The 17,265-nt window shown below is 43.4% G+C and overlaps 1 protein-coding gene across 1 annotated transcript in view; it reads right to left on the reverse strand.

The window, feature by feature from the left end:
- LOC137658513 (transmembrane protein 179) overlaps positions 1–15,414 on the reverse strand; it is a 60,820-nt gene extending 45,406 nt beyond the window's left edge. The window contains exons 1-2 of the mRNA XM_068393286.1: positions 15,189–15,414; positions 4,644–4,820 (exon numbers count right to left, since the gene is read on the reverse strand). Coding sequence (XP_068249387.1) covers positions 4,644–4,820; positions 15,189–15,298 — 287 coding nt within the window. The 5' untranslated portion in view covers positions 15,299–15,414. The remainder of the gene's footprint in view (positions 1–4,643; positions 4,821–15,188) is intronic.
- Between the last annotated feature and the right edge of the window lie 1,851 nt (positions 15,415–17,265).

Raw genomic sequence — 17,265 nt, forward strand, 5'->3', positions numbered from 1 at the left:
ATCCATAGTCCATCTGAGATTCTCCAGACAGCGACGACTTGTGGGAGCTCTTAAAAGCCAGTCGTCTGACGGAGCCGGACACAAGATCATGGTACTGCTGCACAGTCTGTGAACTGTCAACCATGGGGAAGCGAGGAAGTACAGCGACAACCCGAAACTGTCTAGACTGTCTGGGTAGTACAGACAACTCCTTATCGGGTTGCTGAGGTTGCCGCACTGCGTCACAACAAGTCACCTCTGCTGGTTGTTGAACGTCTTCCCAGTGACACACTGACTCCGTAAACAAAAAATCCTCTAACAAGGACTAAGCTTGGACTGCATGTCTTGCAACAAAGCTCAAGGTCTATGGGAGCAGGTGTGGCAACAGACGGGGTTAGCGACTGAAGCGGAACCATTACCTTCCCTGGAAGCATGTTATGCTTAAATAAAAGTCCATAGGAGGCTAAGCAGCTTAAGGCTCCTCTCCAAATGACAGAGTCCTCAAGGGAATATCAGAAGGAGGGAGAATAGCACTTTCTCATCTACAGGAACCATATCCGAGAAAAGCTAAGTTCTCTCAGTGAGGGTTTCACTGGTGCAAAAGCAGCAGGCCAGAAGGCAACGTTATGAAACTGCTTGACAGTCTTGTGAGTTGGCAACAACCAAAGATGTGTGACTGAGGAGCATGCGGTAAGGTATGCAGAGCATGCTGTAAGGTATGCACATGCTGTAAGGTATGCAGAGCATGCTGTAAGGTATGCAGAGCATGCTGTATGTAGAGCATGCTGTAAGGTATGCAGAGCATGTTGCATGGCATGCGGCTTATGCTGCATGGGATGAGGCTCATGCTGCATGGGATGAGGCTCATGCTGCATGGTATGAGGCTCATGCTGGGTTGAGGAGGATGCCGCATAGTATGAGGCTCCTGCCTCATGGGTTGAGGAGGTTGCCTCATAGCATGAGGCTCCTGCCTCATGGTTTGAGGAGGATGCCGCATAGCATGAGGCTCCTCATAGCATGAGGCTCCTGCCTCATGGGTTGAGGAGGATGCCGCATAGCATGAGGCTCCTGCCTCATGGGTTGAGGAGGATGCCGCATAGCATGAGGCTCCTGCCTCATGGGTAGAGGAGGTTGCCGCATAGCATGAGGCTCCTGCCTCATGGTTTGAGGAGGATGCCGCATAGCATGAGGCTCCTCATAGCATGAGGCTCCTGCCTCATGGGTTGAGGAGGATGCCGCATAGCATGAGGCTCCTCATAGCCTGAGGCTCCTGCCTCATGGGTTGAGGAGGATGCCGCATAGCATGAGGCTCCTGCCTCATGGTTTGAGGAGGATGCCGCATAGCATGAGGCTCCTGCCTCATGGGTAGAGGAAGTTGCCGCATAGCATGAGGCTCCTGCCTCATGGTTTGAGGAGGATGCCGCATAGCCTGAGGCTCCTCATAGCATGAGGCTCCTGCCTCATGGGTAGAGGAGGTTGCCGCATAGCATGAGGCTCCTGCCTCATGGGTTGAGGAGGTTGCCTCATAGTGCTGGAACCCGGCAACTCCCGATGCGGCAACTCACGCATGAAAGCAGAAGGCGCAGCAAGAACATGCGTCTGGCAGGGTGGACTGCGCATCGGAGGTGGAGCTCTCACAGGTGGAGGGTGGGAGCAGGCAGCCGCAGTATCTGCTGAGCGCACAACCTCGGCGGGTTGTAGGTTAACAGGCTACATTGTCAACCTTCCAGCATGATACTCCTGTATGAAGGAGCAAGCTGAGACTTTATAGTCTGCAGCATGGACCACTAGGGTCTATGAAAGACAACAACAAACGGAGCTACTGTACGTTGAGACTGAGGGTCTAAAACAGCTGGTGCGGCAACAGACGGAGTTACTGCCTGTTGCGGTACCACTTTGCCTCTCTGGGAGGTGTGCAGTTGTCGTACTGCAGCAAGTCCGAACTGACCCAGTGCTAATGGCTACACCTAGGAGTTGGACTTGCGCGGAAGGGACCGACTTGCACTTAAAAGCTGCAAGATTTGGTCCATGGTTTCTGCGAGAAACCTCTTCCGCAGACGAGGAATAAATGGGCTCTCTCGTCTTTGTGTGGGTGGGGTGATCACGTCGGCTACGTGAGTGGGTACACCCGAAACCACGGAGGGAAACGTCTGTTCGTCGATCAAGGCCTGATGAACCCATAAGTCCTTCGACGTTACTTCTCCCCTGGGCTTGGGAGCTTGTAAGAGGTCCCAGACTAGGCGAACAACTGGCACGAACAGACGAACCCTCGAACGCAACACTGAAACACTTTGCGCTTATCACTTTATCACTTTTGAATTTCTGTTTGCACTTATTTCACTGAACTCGAAACTTTAAGTGGTTTGTACCTGAAACACGCAATTCTATCCTTCATTAAAAGTTAGTAATTGCAAAAACAGTATTACAATGTAACAGAAAAACATAATGAAAGATAAAAAAAATTCAGTGGCTGGAAAAGAGACTAAACACTAGATCAAATAAACTACGTTTAAAATCTCTCACCGCATAAAGCCTGGGAACAAGAATAAAACTCTAGAAACGTTTACCTTCTTCCCCTAAAGAGACTAGGGAGAAGAGCAAAAACGATAACGTTACCCGCTTGAACGAAACGTTTATCCTCCTCTCTCTCCCTCCGTCTCTATCTCTCTCTCTCTCTCTCTCTTGACTTAGAACCTGAGAGATGAGCCCAATTATATATATCGTTAAAACATATTATTGTTAAAGGAAAAAAAAAAACAAAGATTTCCCAAATAAAAAGTTCCTTTATTAGAATTAAAACCATTTAAGCTAAGAAAGAATGAACAAAACGCTAGAATCGGTTTACTCTTACTGCAACGTGAAACCGTGAATACTCTCTCTCTATCGTAACGATAGAGCGCAAGTTGAACGTTCTGAACGTCAACAACTGCGGAGACAAAACAAAACGTTAGTTCAACTTTGAAAACAGTACAAGACTATCAAAGAAATTCTTTCAAAAACATAAAATAGCATAAAATCTTAACAGGTAAAAACGATATGACGGGCTCAATGTTAATTAACTTCGGTTCCAAGAAAAGACCGCCTACTATTAGGAAAGGTCGCATATAAACAAACATAAAAATTAATTTTAATAAGTTTATAATAAAAGGAAGTTAAACGAAGAGGCCTGTAAAAGGCGGAGAGATATAAAATAAATCTATAACTTTGTTAAGCAAAATAAAGAAAGAGAGTCTATACTCTCTTCAACACCAACACTTCCGTCTAAGGGAAGGGTCGGCCATTTAAAAGTGAAAGAGAGTTCATACTCTCTTCGTCACCAAAATTAAATCAAATTAATTCCAAAAACTTGCTAAGCTAATGTTAAAGCTTCCTGAATAGCGAAGGCTAAACTCTAGAGCAAATACATCACCAAATCGTGAACAATAACTCCAGAATCAACAGCGTATCCATGTAGGTCTTGCCGGCGGCACGACAGAGGAAAAATTGAGGTGGTGTTGACAAGAAGTACTAGAGTACCTGACCACAGATGGCGCTGTTGTGTACACCCCCACCTGTATAGCGATCGCTGGCGTATCCCGACCGTAGATTTCTGTCGGGCAACAGAGTTGACAGCTACATGATCATCGGGTAAGATTAATATTGAAAAATACTAATTTCTGTTTAAATATGAATTAAATTATATAGATAAACACTTTTCATGTAAATGCATAAACCAAGAGACATTCCTTTTTTATGTTTTTCTTCCCTGAAAACAGACAATGGTTGAGAAAGAATTTGCTACTGTTGCTATAACCACATTACAGTATACAGTTAAAAACATTAATAAATATACACACTGATCTTAATTCTATACAATCAGTCTTAACACAAATAGTACAAAGAAGCAATTGTATCTCTAATCATAGGGCCTTTGAATAATCACAGCTATGGCTTTGAATTGGTAGAGCTTCGGAAGTTCAAACATGTCGAAATTTTGTTGTTGAGCAGGTTAGCATACAGTATGTCTCTTTTCTTAGTTTATACTGTATATGACACATATATTTCAATGTTGTTTCTGATCTTACATCTATTTTTCATTCATTACTTCTCATAAATATTTTATTTGTTATTTCCTTTCCAAACTAGGCTACTTTCCCCATTGGAGTCCTTGGGCTTATAGCATCCACTTTTTCCAAATAGGGTTATAGCTTGACTGTTAACCCTTTTACCCCCAAAGGACGTACTGGTTCGTTTCACAAAACTCATCCCTTTACCCCCATGGACGTACCGGTACGTCCTTGCATAAAAATGCCATTTAAATTTTTTTTTGCATATTTTTGATAATTTTTTTGAGAAACTTCAGGCATTTTCCAAGAGAATGAGACCAACCTGATCTCTCTATGACAAAAATTAAGACTGTTAGAGCAATTTAAAAAAATTATACTGCAAAATGTGCTTGATAAAAAATAACCCCATGGAGGTTAAGGGTTGGAAATTTCCAAATAGCCTGGGGGTAAAAGGGTTAATAATAATATGATATTACCATTTCCTACACATAGAACCAATGAGCAATGAGAGCTTCTGAAGTCACATTTTTAGTCAGAAGTGGTTATGTTGACCTCATTTATGGTAGGCAATCAAATAATATGGAAATAAAGTAACTTCATGAAAACAGTTTGACTCACCTCTCTGTTCCTCTGCATATCTGTGCTATAAATCTATAGACCTGAATGAGGGCGATAAATAAAGACACACCAGCCCAACTGATATTATAGGTGCAGAAGCCTTGGTAACCCCAGTTAACTACCAGTTGACCATCTGATTCACGCCACGTACCATTGCTGAACAAGAGACAGTGACCTCTGAAAAAAGGAAAGATAATTTGACTTGTTAATAAAAACTATGGTGTGATAAAAGAATGATAAAAATTGGTGTACAGTAGTCATCTTTTCCTTGCATTAAAGCTTCATCTTTTCCTCTCATTAAAGCTAGGTGCTGAGCAATCATTGTTAAAATATTTTTTCTATCTGCTCCTCTCTAAAACTTAGAAACATGTAAAGCACAAGATTTTAAGCACTAAATAAGCTGTGTTTGAAAATAGACAGTGACAAATATCCAATAATGAAATTGCACATCACAACTGATGTAATGTTTAGTAGGCTATTAATCTAACCAAGAGCCTTGCACTGCAACCTGTGTTGATGGTACTAAGGTTCTTTGTATTGTACCTTTAGCCTTGCTACACTGCTTTCTGTTTTCCAATATTATTTGTTCCCTGTGCTGTCCTCCTACATGCTTTGACCCTTCTGTAACTTTGGGTTACTACAATTTCCACCAATTATTTACAATTAAATCCTTTGGGTAAGCACCATGAGAGCACAGAAATATGACTGTGATACCATTAAAATAATTTACCATGATATTACCAGTAATATTAAGAATAATTTGATAGAGCCCATGCTATAAAAAAATAGAAAACAACTAACCTCATTACTATAGTCCTATATAGCACTGCAAAATATAGTTTTCCTTATAGTCCTTAATGTTACTTTGGAGAATCTACATACACTCTATACATTATAAGTTAACCTAGAGTTTCACAACCTACATGACCTATCAAGGACTTTTTCTCCCTAAAGACATCTCAACCTTTACTCAAAAAGATTGTGGATATGTAAAGTATACAATACAGACTTGTATACTAACCTAGATCACATATCCTATCAAAAGGATTTCATACCCTCTGGATCCTCTATCCTTAGAATGAAGACATAATGAGCTTTCCAATAGGTTAACATTGCAATTACGCAAAAAGTGCGTTCAAATTTGTCACAGGGTAGCAGGTGTGCGCAAAAAGCAGTATGTGCCTTAACAGAAGGGTGTACAGTATATGAAGAGGTGAGCATTCATATTCAAATGAGCAAGAATCAATAGGAGAACATATGCGCAAAGAGACAATTTAGTGCTAAATGAAGAATTTTTCCAGCTCTGAAGAATGTGCGCTAAATGGGGAGCGAGAGTGCTCAGGATATTGCACGCTCTAACATGAACAGGTATAAAATAAAAATTCAATGAATACTCGATAGGAGAGGTTCATATGTACAACAGGTGAGCGTTCTTGCAAGCAAACAGATATGCGCACCATCATGGACACATACACGAGGAAATGAATGCTGAATGTCTGATGAATGTCAGCTGAGTCAGGAGCGTATGCGACACCATGGGCGAGCATGCAAGCAAGGGAATACTCAACGTCAGAAGAATGCACACTAATTGAAGAGCGAGCAACTTTTATAGCAGAATGTTCAAAGTTTGAAGAAGGCGCGCCGAATATAAAGAGCACATTTTGAAGAGCATATGAGTACAGGTGAGTGCAACTGAACAGGTGACTCTTCAAAGTATGAGAGCGCAAATAGATGTGTGCTCATAAGCATGAGCACAAGCACAGTGTCTTGTAAGATATCTCTCTTCTAAGAAGACGAGCAGAATAAGACAAAGCCATAACAGATGATATCACAGGGAATGGGTTATTATTATTATTTTTACCTGCTAAGCCACAACCCTAGTTGGAAAAGAAGGATGCTATAAACAAGGGGCTCCAGCAGGGAAAATAGCACAGTGAGGAAAGGGAAAAATAAAATAAAATATTACAAAGAGTAACATTAAAATAAATATCTCCTCTATAAACTATAAAAACTTTAACAAAACATGAGGAAGAGAAATTACATAAAATAGTGTGCTCAAGTGTACTGTCAAACAAGAGAACTCTAACCCAAGACAGTGGAAGACCATGGTACAGAGGCTATGGCACTACCCTAGACTAAAGAACAATGGTTTGATTTGTGTCCTTCTCCTACAAGAGCTGCTTACCATAGCTAAAGAGTCTCTTCTACCCTCACTAGGAGGAAAGTGGCCACTGAACAATTAAAGCGCAGTAGTTAACCCTTTGAGAAAAGAAGAATTGTTTGGTAATATGACAAATTTGTAGATAATTTGTATTTTTCCTAACTATACAAACCTTAGCTATTTAATAGGGGTATTACTTTCGGCATAGCTGAAATGACAAGCCGTTAATTTTTAACGAGAGTTAACTACCCACACCGCTAGTCGGGGGGGGGGGGGTTTGGGGGGGGGGGGGGCTTGGTACCGCTCCCCCTCACACACTTGTGATTGAGCTCACTTTGCTGGGGGGTAGTACTTCAAGGGGAATAGGGCTGGCGGGCAAGTTTGGTTAGATAGCTAAGGTTTGTATAGTTAGGAAAAATACAAATTATCTACGAATGTCATTTGTTCCGTAACTGGAATAAAAACCACGCTACTTAATAAGGGTGACTCCCCCATTAGGAAGGGTGGACGTCCCAGCCAGTCTGGCATTTTGGCTTTACCCGGGGCTCTTTATCTGAGTGTGTTAGCACTCAAGAAATAAGGAGCCCCTGCACCTCGCTAAAACCTTGCTACCAAAGGTCTGCGGCCTACGCAAGCTGTGTGTGAAGGTACAGTAGAAGTGTGACTCGTCCTAGAAAGTTGTTCGGAAGTTCTTTAGATGGAAAACTGTGCACTAGGACTTTCCCAGTACCACCTCGTCAGGGTATGGGGACATAACAGTATTAATCTTAATACTAGGTACACAAGGGAGCATGGTTTACCTGCAGTGGTTTGAGGTCAGCTATGCAGAGAACCCAGGATGCTGCTTTCCCCAAGAGAGGGGATGATGAAGAAAAGAATAAGGGCCAGTCAAACCTTTTCTTTCATGCAGACTAAAACCAGGTAACAATGCCCTCAACCTTCTGCTACTTGTCCAATAAGGAGCTAGGGGTTTTAAACCAGCTGTTGTGTAGCCACCACAGGACCGATAGAAAACGTATCGAGTCTCCTGTGGGTCACGTCTTGCAGGTAGTGGGATGTGAATGTGTTTTGATGTTTCCACACCCCAGCTTGAAGAACCTGCATCACTGAATAATTTCTTTTGAAGGCCCGGGACGTAGCTATGCCCGACATCATGTGCTCTAGGGCGACGTGACGGAGGAGGGTCTGGATTCAGTGCAAGGTCAATGACCCTGCGAATCCATGCTGAGATGGTGTTCTTGGTGACCCTCCTCTTAGTCCTTCCTGTTCTGACGAATAGTGCTGGCACACGAGGACGGGCTGCGGCTGTTCTCTTGAGGTACAGCCACAAACTCCTTATTGGGCATAGTAAGAGATGGTCTGGGTCATCTGTTAAAGTACGGAGACTAGAAATCCGGAAGGAGTCGAATCGAGGATCCGCTACTCCCAGGTTCTGAGTCTTAGCAATAAACTCAGGGGCGAAGCTGAACGTTACCTCTCCCCATCTCCTTGAATGGGCGATGTCATATGAGAGACCATGAAGTTTGCTGACTCGCTTGGCCGAGGCCAAAGCTAGCAGGAACACCGTCTTCCAAGTCAGGTGGCGATCAGTTGCCTAGCGTAATGGTTCATATGGAGGTCTCTTATGAGACCCGAGAACTCGAACCACGTTCCAGGGGGAGGTCTCATTTCTGACTGGGGGCAGGTAAGTTCATAACTCCATACGAGTAGAGAAAGTTCTAGCGATGAAGAAATGTCCATTCCTTTCAGTCTGAAGGCCAGGCTTAAGGCTGAGCAATAGCCTTTCACTGCCGAGACTAATAGGCGCATTTCTAAACGCAAATACACGATGAACTCCGCTATTGCTGGAATAGTGGTATCGAGCGGAGAGATAACCCTTCCACGACACCAACCACAGAAGACTTTCCACTTTGCCTGGAAGACTGCTGCTGATGATTTTCACAAATGTCCAGACATCCTAATCGCAACTTGCTATTAAAATCCTCTCTCAGAGAGGAGATGCTGGATAGTCTCCGCGTGTGAAGTTGTAACGAAGCTACGGCTTTGTGGAAGATGTTGGCGTGTGGTTGTTTGAGTAGATTGTGTCGTGGAGGGAGTTCTCTTGGTGGCTCCGTTAAGAGTTGCAAAAGGTCCGGGAACCATTCTGCGGAGCTATGAGGGTCATTGAAAGATTGACCGATGTTCTGGTCTTGTTGAGTGCCCTCCTCATCAGACAGAACAGGAGAAAACCACAAACTTCGATGTCCCACCATTGTTGGAAAGCATCTTGCCAGAGAGCCTTGGGGTCGGGGACTGAGGAACAGTACAGCGGGAGACTGAAGTTCAGGGCCGTTGCAAAGAGGTCCACAGAACAAGAACCCCACAAAGTCAGGACTTTGTTGGCTACTAGATGATCCAAAGACCACTCGGTACTCACTATATGAGATGCTCTTCTCAGGTTGTCGGCGAGCACATTCCTTTTGCCTGGAATGAAGCGTGCCGATAGTGGTATCGAGTGGATTTCGGCCCATCTCAGTATCTCTACTGCTAGATGGGATAGTTGCTGCAAAAAAGTTCCTCCTTGTTTGTTGATGTAGGCCACTACTGTGGTGTTGTCTCTCATCACCACCATAGAGTGACTTGCCAGGCACTGTAGGAACTGTTGAAGGGCCAGAAAGACGTCCTTCATCTCTAGGAGATTTATGTGGAGGTACTTTTCTGACTCTGATCAGAGGCCTGAGGTCGTGTGGTAGAGCACATAGGGCCCCCATCCTTTTTTTGGAGGCGTCTAAAAACAGCATCAAATCTGGGGGGAGGAAGAGAAGATTCACTCCCTTTCGTAGATTCTCGTCTGTCACCCACCACTGGAGGTCTGTCAGTTCCGCAGGTCCCATGGGGATCTGGATGTCCGGGGAGTCGTGTGCTTGATTCCACCGGGACTTGAGTCGCCACTGGAGGGATCTCATCCTGAGGCAACCATTGGGAACTAGACGGGCCAGCTATGAAAAGTGACCAAGGAGACGTAGCCATGATTGGGCTGGAAGTTCTTTTCGTCTGAGAAAAGGTATTGCAACCTTTCTCAGCCTTGCTAACCTGTCGTCTGATGGGAAGGCTCTGTGGAGAGTGGTGTCTATAATCATGCGTAAGTATACCAGTCTTTGAGTGGAAAGCAGAGAGGACTTCTCGAGATTTACCATGATCCCCAGATCCTTGCAAAGTCTCAGAAGTTTGTCTCGGTGTTGAAGAAGGGTTGACACCGAGTCTGCTAGGATTAACCAGTCGGCCAGATAACGGAGGAGACGGATGCTAATCCTGTGTGCCCAAGATGATACTAGGGTGAACACTCTGGTGAAGACTTGAGGTGCTGTGGAAAGACCAAAGCACAGCACCTTGAACTGGTATATTCTGTAGTCCAAGCTGAATCTTAAGTACTTCCTTGAAGACGGATGGACTGGGATCTGGAAGTACGCGTCCTTTAGGTCCAGTGTGTGCATGAATTCTTGCAGTCTTACTGCTAGTCAGACCGTGTCTGCCGTCTCCATGCTGAACGGAGTTTGTTTGACAAACTTGTTCAGAGCTGAGAGGTTGATGACTGGTCTCCAGACGACTTCTTTACAAGAAAGAGTCGACTGAAAAAGCCTGGGGATCCGTCGAGGACCTCTTCGAGAGTGCCCTTCTTCAACAGGGTCTGGACTTCTGCCCGAAGGGATTACCCCCTTGCCAATCCCATGGCAAGAGAGTTCAATGACACTGGATTCGTGGTCAGGGGAGGTAGAGATGTTATAAAAGGGACGCGATATCCTAGACTGATCACGGAGATTGTCCAGGAATCGGCCCCGGGTTGCTTCCACCTACTTGCGCAACTCTGTAGGCATCCCCCCACTAGTGAAATGCAGGGGGACTTGAAAGACTGGGTTACGGCTCTGATCAGGGTACTGAACCAGGGCTGGTGGCTGACATACCCCCTGATGAGAAAGGGACCGAAGGATCCCTGGGAGGAGTTACCTGAATGGGTGGGTTCGCCTTAGGAAGTAGCTTTGGGATCCTGAACCTGTCTGCATGTTTCCCTTCTCCCACAATGCGCGGTGGTATGCGCTTGCGGGGAGGGGAATGAGGCGATGGCAGCCTTGCCGGACGTCGTTCCTTGTGGTGCGCAGGCTTGCGTGTTTGAGAATATTGGCACTCGCGCGAGGGCGAGTACTGGTGCTCGCACGAGGGAGAATATTGGTGCTCGTGCGCGGGAGAATATTCGCGCGGGTGCGCAGGAGAATCACGATGTGCACGCGGGAGTGTGTTCGCACGCGCGTCTGTCAAAGAATTAGGGCGTGCGCACGCAGGAGAATGTATCCGAGCGCACGGGAGAATGTTGGCACGTCTTTAGGAGAGAGAGGGCGTGCGCTCGTATCTCTGTGAGTGCGCACAGGAGAAAGATGGCGCGCAGGTGAGCGCGAGGCTGGTGAGCACTGGTTCGCCGGTAAAAGATGGTGCGCGGGTGAGGGCAACAGGGTTGTTGCCTCACCTACAACTTTGCGTGCAGGAGATTGATGGCGCGCAGGTTTTGACTGGCGTACAAGATGTTGCTCAGGAGAGCGTGATGTGGGGCGTGGGGGAGAGCGCTATTGCGCAGGTAACTGGCGAGTATGTGAACGTTGGCGCGCAGGGTGCATCGGTGCAGGAGAGCCCTGGCGCGCAGGAGATCATTGGTGCGGGGTTGAACTGTGGTTCAGTAGGTGCGTAGGCACATGTTGGCGCGTAAGCGCGTGAAGTTGTTGCCCTGCGTATGGGCGAGCAAGATGGGAGGTGTGCCTCAGTGTTGGGGCCTGACGAGCTGCTAGTGAGCGCTGGTCAGGTTGCGTGGGCGCGTTGTGCGCGGTACGTTGGCGCACAATAGTGCGCTCAGTTGGAGCCTTGTTAGGCCCATGCAGGAACGGTGATGGAAGGTCGGCAGGTCTGTCTGATGGAAGGTCGACGTGTCCTTTAAAAGGATGACCATCCACCGAAGGAGATCGCAAACGATCTGCAGAGAGGTCCAGGACCAAAGTCACAAGACTAGTTGCAGGTGCAGTGATGGACGATCAGTCTAGAGGCTCCTCTGTGGGGGACTGCATAGACGATGTTGAACTAAAGAGGCGCCTCCTCACCACAGGTGAAGGAAGGCCTCTAAGGCGAAGAGGAAGGCGAGCCTTCCGACGGATGCTCCCTCTGGGGGCCGTTGGATCAGCAAGCTGACCGCCTGCAGTCCTCCGAAGAGGAGTCTCTGTAAGTGAACTCCCCCGAGGGAGAGAAACACTAGCAGGAGAGACTGATGATGAACTTAGATTCCCCCTCGAAGGATGGTCAGGAACGGTGGAAACTAAGCCGTCAGCTACCATAGAGTCTGGAGTGGCAGAGGAGATGGGTGACGCCGCATGAGACACCTCTGACACAACAACATCGACAAGTGTCAGTGGATCTACCTCTGACGGTGACGACGATTGCTTGACAGAAGCACCCAGGCAGATGTAAGCAAGCAAAACCTTCTTGAAGGGCGAACCCGTGAGCCCCAAGGAAGACTAAATCTGAAAAAGGGAAGTTAGTGACACGGCCTATCCCCCGGGGGGAGAGGTGGAGCTGCTTCGCTAAGGGAAGCAACGTCATCTCTCAAGACCCGAGGTTGGACAGAAATAAATCAGTCTACGCTACTACTCGACGGTCTCTCGAAAGAGACCGACCAAGTAGGAGCTTCGGAGGAGGTTTGGGCGACGGAAGAAGAGGCCTTGGGTTTTTCTTCCTTCGAAGCAACCTTCAAAGGAGAAACATCCCGCTTGGCCTACTTCTTCAGCCGTCGCGAAAACCTCCCACTGGGAGGAAGACCACTCCCTACACTAACTACACTTGTTGACACTATCACACCGTTGGCCTCTGCAAGAAGGACAAAGGGCGTGAGGATCGGTCTCGACCGCCAACATGAATGTTCCACGGGCGGTCGGGGAGTCCAGGGCAGGTGCGCATGGTCGCAGAAGCCAACTTCACACACACAGACTAAGAGAAAAGAAAAAGCAAAAAGTATTAATGGCTGCCAATTGTTGGTAAGGATAAAGAGCGGCAACATCCGTTCAACATCCAAGCCGAAAGCAAAGTGAGCTCAATCACAGGTGTGTGAGGGGGAGCGGTAGCAAGCTACCCTCCCTACCCCCGCTAACTAGCGGTGTGGGTAGTTAACCCTCGTTAAAAATTAATGGCTCGTCATTTCAGCTACGCCGAAAGTAATACCCCTATTAAATAGCGTGGTTTCTATTCCAGTTACAGAACAATTATATCTTAACTAAACTGTAATAAAACTTCATGTGAATATTTCACGACAATTACGCCTCCAATTACTGTATACACGATCATCCTCAAAGCATCAAGCTGGTCGATATGAGTAATAAATTCAACCACATCATTCAAAAAAAAACTATAATGTTAGAAAGGCTAATCTTGGAGGATCGGTGAGGTCAATCTTGGGTTGTGGCGGGGGTTAAAAATTTTGAAATCATGCGGCAAACAAAAAAAGGCCTACAAGCGCACAAAGAAGAAAGGTTAGTTCGGGTGGGCTGATTGACACTGGCTTAATCCTCCTAAACATCTTAACTTGATATTGCCTATCTTAACCTTTGGTTGTATATATAACAAATTAGTGGTTTGGCATAATTCCAGGACGTGTCCCAACGAACTACAATCTTAACAAGCGGGTAAGAATATAGATTGTTGGGATTAGCGAAAACATAAGTCCGAACATCATCAAATTTCCAATCTTGCGCAACCAGCGGATAGGCGAACGAAGCCCCACCCAACGGGTGTTATTTTAGTCAGGCAGGAAACAATGCTTGAGGGGAATTTTACGATCGAGTAACTTGGCCATGGCTTCAGCGACCAATGAATTATAACGACCTTTCTCTACCTAACATTTCCTGATAATTATCACAGCAGTATTAAATGCCACTGTAAAGGACATGTCCCAACCAACTACAAAGTTAACCAAAAGGTAAGAATCTATATTGATATGACAGCATTAAATTGTAAAAACGAACGCTTCATAGCCTGGGACGACACCGGCTCTATTTATCAGGAAATTTTGAAACTGAGCAGGAGCTACTTGTAATTGTGTGCGGACCAGGCTGAACTTAGAAAATATTGGTGTGATAAAGGTAAATCATATGTAAAATGATAAAATAAGGTACAGTATTTGTTTACAAGACCACACTCTTCATTTGCTCTCAATTTAGGCAGTCCTGCAACTCTCCTCTTCTTGTGTAGTAATTAGGACATTCTTTAAATACTGGTTAAGCAAAAAATTGCCAGATATGTTGAGCAAGGGGGGAGGGGTTATAAAAACAAAAGTAGCTCGGTTTCCTCACTAAACGACCTGGAAATGACATTGTCAACATAGTCAACCAAACAGAAGTTCGTGATGACAGCGTACATAAACAGGAGTTCAAGATGCCAGCATACCTTTGATATACTGTATACTCAAAATATATACTAAATAACAAATTGAGTGATTACTCAAAAGTGTCACTATTTGTGAATTATATATTTTATTGACACTTTTGAGTAATTGCTCAATTTTTAATTTAATATTTATTTGGAATACATATCAAATGTACGCTGGCATCACAAACTTTTGTTTGTCTATGCTCATATCACAAATTCTGTTTGGTTGACTATTTTGACAATGTCAGTTGTACGTTGTTTAGTGAGGAAACCAAGCTGCTTTTTTTTTATAACCCCTCCCCCTTGCTCAACATATCTGGCAATTTTTTGCTTTCCCAGCATTCAAAGAACCTCCTAATTACTGTACAAGAGGAGAGCTGCAGGACTGCATAATTTGGGAGTAATTGGAGAGCGGGGTCTTATAAACAAATACCTATAACTTCATATTATGGTATATGGATCATAATAAAGAACAATTTCCCCATAAAGAAAAACGAAAATGATTTGACAAGTATTAAGAAAGATACCGCCTGTCCCAACAAACTACATTCTACCTGTTTGGTTTCTCAGAAAAGCTTTTGAAATTTTACACCTGGTCCCTCCCAACAAACTACAAAGGTGCCCATTGTTATTATGATTAGTTAAGTCAACAGTTAGTGCAGCTAAGAGGAAGAAAGAACACTGCAAAGACTCTTCAAGTAATGCACTGACAGCAAAAATGCCTTACAAGAAATTTCAGACAGATTCCAGTTTCGCCAGGGCTATAAGGGCTACACTAGCACAGCCACGGTAAAAATGTAAAACTATGCCTCAAAATTATAAATCAACACGATAATTTTATAAATACAATCTGAATAAATGGATGTGCTATACAGTATAGAATTGTGATAATATAAAGTCTAGACAGTCAAGCTTATCAACAGTAATTACATATGCGCAGGTTTACTTACTTGAAATCTACGAGGTGAAAAGAAACTGGGATGATAATGCAAAGCGCCAATAATAGGGTTAATAAATACATAGTCACTTGTGACCATACAAGCACATTATTCAACCCCATTTCTAATATCACTGGAACACAAAGAGTTTCCGGCAATTAAATTGAAAATCTCCTTTGCTTTGGAAGCGTAGATATCTTATTTGACACAAGACTTAACTATAGAGTATAGACGCCTGGAGAAAAACACTGTAGGTCATAGACGAAACAAAGAGCACCAGGTGAGCGACAAATAGAATCAAAAGAAGTTTACAATCCTCTTTAAAACTACATTAGGGTATCAGTGCAACGAAACTTATCGGCGCACTTCTTACGTAATACAATATACTAGAAAAGTTCAGTAATCCTTTTGAACAGTGTTAGGTAAAAACAATGCATAAATTTGAGTAACTGGCAACATCACATTCCATATTGTAACTTTCTTCCGACAACAGTAATGATTAGATATGAGCCCGTAATCAAGATATGTATGCTGTGGATAAGACTAAAAATTTTTTGTAATTATTTCTTGGTAGAGAGTTGGTTTTATAGGTATACGTTAGTCAAGTCTCTCTCTCTCTCTCTCTCTCTCTCTCTCTCTCTCTCTCTCTCTCTCTCTCTCTCTCTCTCTCTCTCTCTCTCTTTCAATTCATGTATATATATATATATATATATATATATATATATATATATATATATATATATATATATATATATATATATATATATATATATATATATATATATATATATATATATATATATATATATATATATATATATATATAAGTAGATAGTAGATTGGCCAGGCCACCAGCCACCCGTTGAGATACTACCGTTAGAAAGTTATGGGGTCTTTTGACTGGCCAGACAGTACTACATTGGAACATTCTCTCTAGTTACTGTTCATTTTCCCTTTACCTACATTTACACCGAATAGTCTTGCATATTCTTTAAATATTCTCCTCTATCCTCATGCACTGAGATTACCAAACAATTCTTCTTCACCCAAGGAATTAACTACTGCACTGTAATTGTTCAGTGGCCACTTTCCTCTTGGTAAGAGTAGAAAGGACTCTTTAGCTATGGTAAGAAGCTCTTCCAGGAGAAGGGCACTCCAAAATCAAACCATTATTCTCTAGTCTTTGGTAGTAGCATAGCCTCTGTACCGTAGTCTTCCACTATCTTGGGTTAGAGTTCTTTCACTTACACTCGGGTACATTATTCTATCTTATTTCTCTTCTTCTTGTTTTGTTTAAGTTTTTATAGTTTATATAGGAATTATTCGATTTTATGTTACTGTTCTTAAAATATTAAATTTTTCTTGTTTCCTTTCCTCACTGGGCTATTTTCCCTGTTGGAGCCCCTTGCTTATAGCATCCTGCTCTTCCAACTAGGGTTGTAGCTTAGCAAGAAATATATATATATATATATATATATATATATATATATATATATATATATATATATATATATGTGTGTGTGTGTGTGTGTGTGTGCGTGTGTGTATAAAAAATATATATATACATATATGTATACATACATATATATACATATATATGTATATATGCATATATATATATATATATATATATATATATATATATATATATATATATATATATATCCCTTCCTAAATGAGCATACCTTACTGTGGTGAAAGAGCTTGTATATCACCATGATCAGGAAAGCTGTACTATTCAATGCTCCCCATACTAGAAAGACACAAAAGAAAAAGATTAAGAATAAATGAAAGGAATGAAGATAAGAATAAAAGAACAGAATATGATTTACATATTATTTATAAATATGTCCCACGGACCAGTAAGCAGCATGTAAAATTCACTTCAAAGCACTGCGTCTATTTTTTTTCCCTAAGATATATTCCCAATTATTCGCAGAGGACTGTTGGTGACTATCTAACCTTATACCAAGAAGACAGATAGGCATGTGCAAATCAATGCCTTAAAGGAAATGTGTACAATGAAAATGGATCAGACCTAGCTTTTAGTAAAAGGAAAACGAAGGCTGTGGAGAATTAAAAAAAAAAA

Source organism: Palaemon carinicauda, chromosome 19, assembly GCF_036898095.1.
Source record: "Palaemon carinicauda isolate YSFRI2023 chromosome 19, ASM3689809v2, whole genome shotgun sequence".
In the NCBI taxonomy this organism is placed as follows: domain Eukaryota; kingdom Metazoa; phylum Arthropoda; class Malacostraca; order Decapoda; family Palaemonidae; genus Palaemon; species Palaemon carinicauda.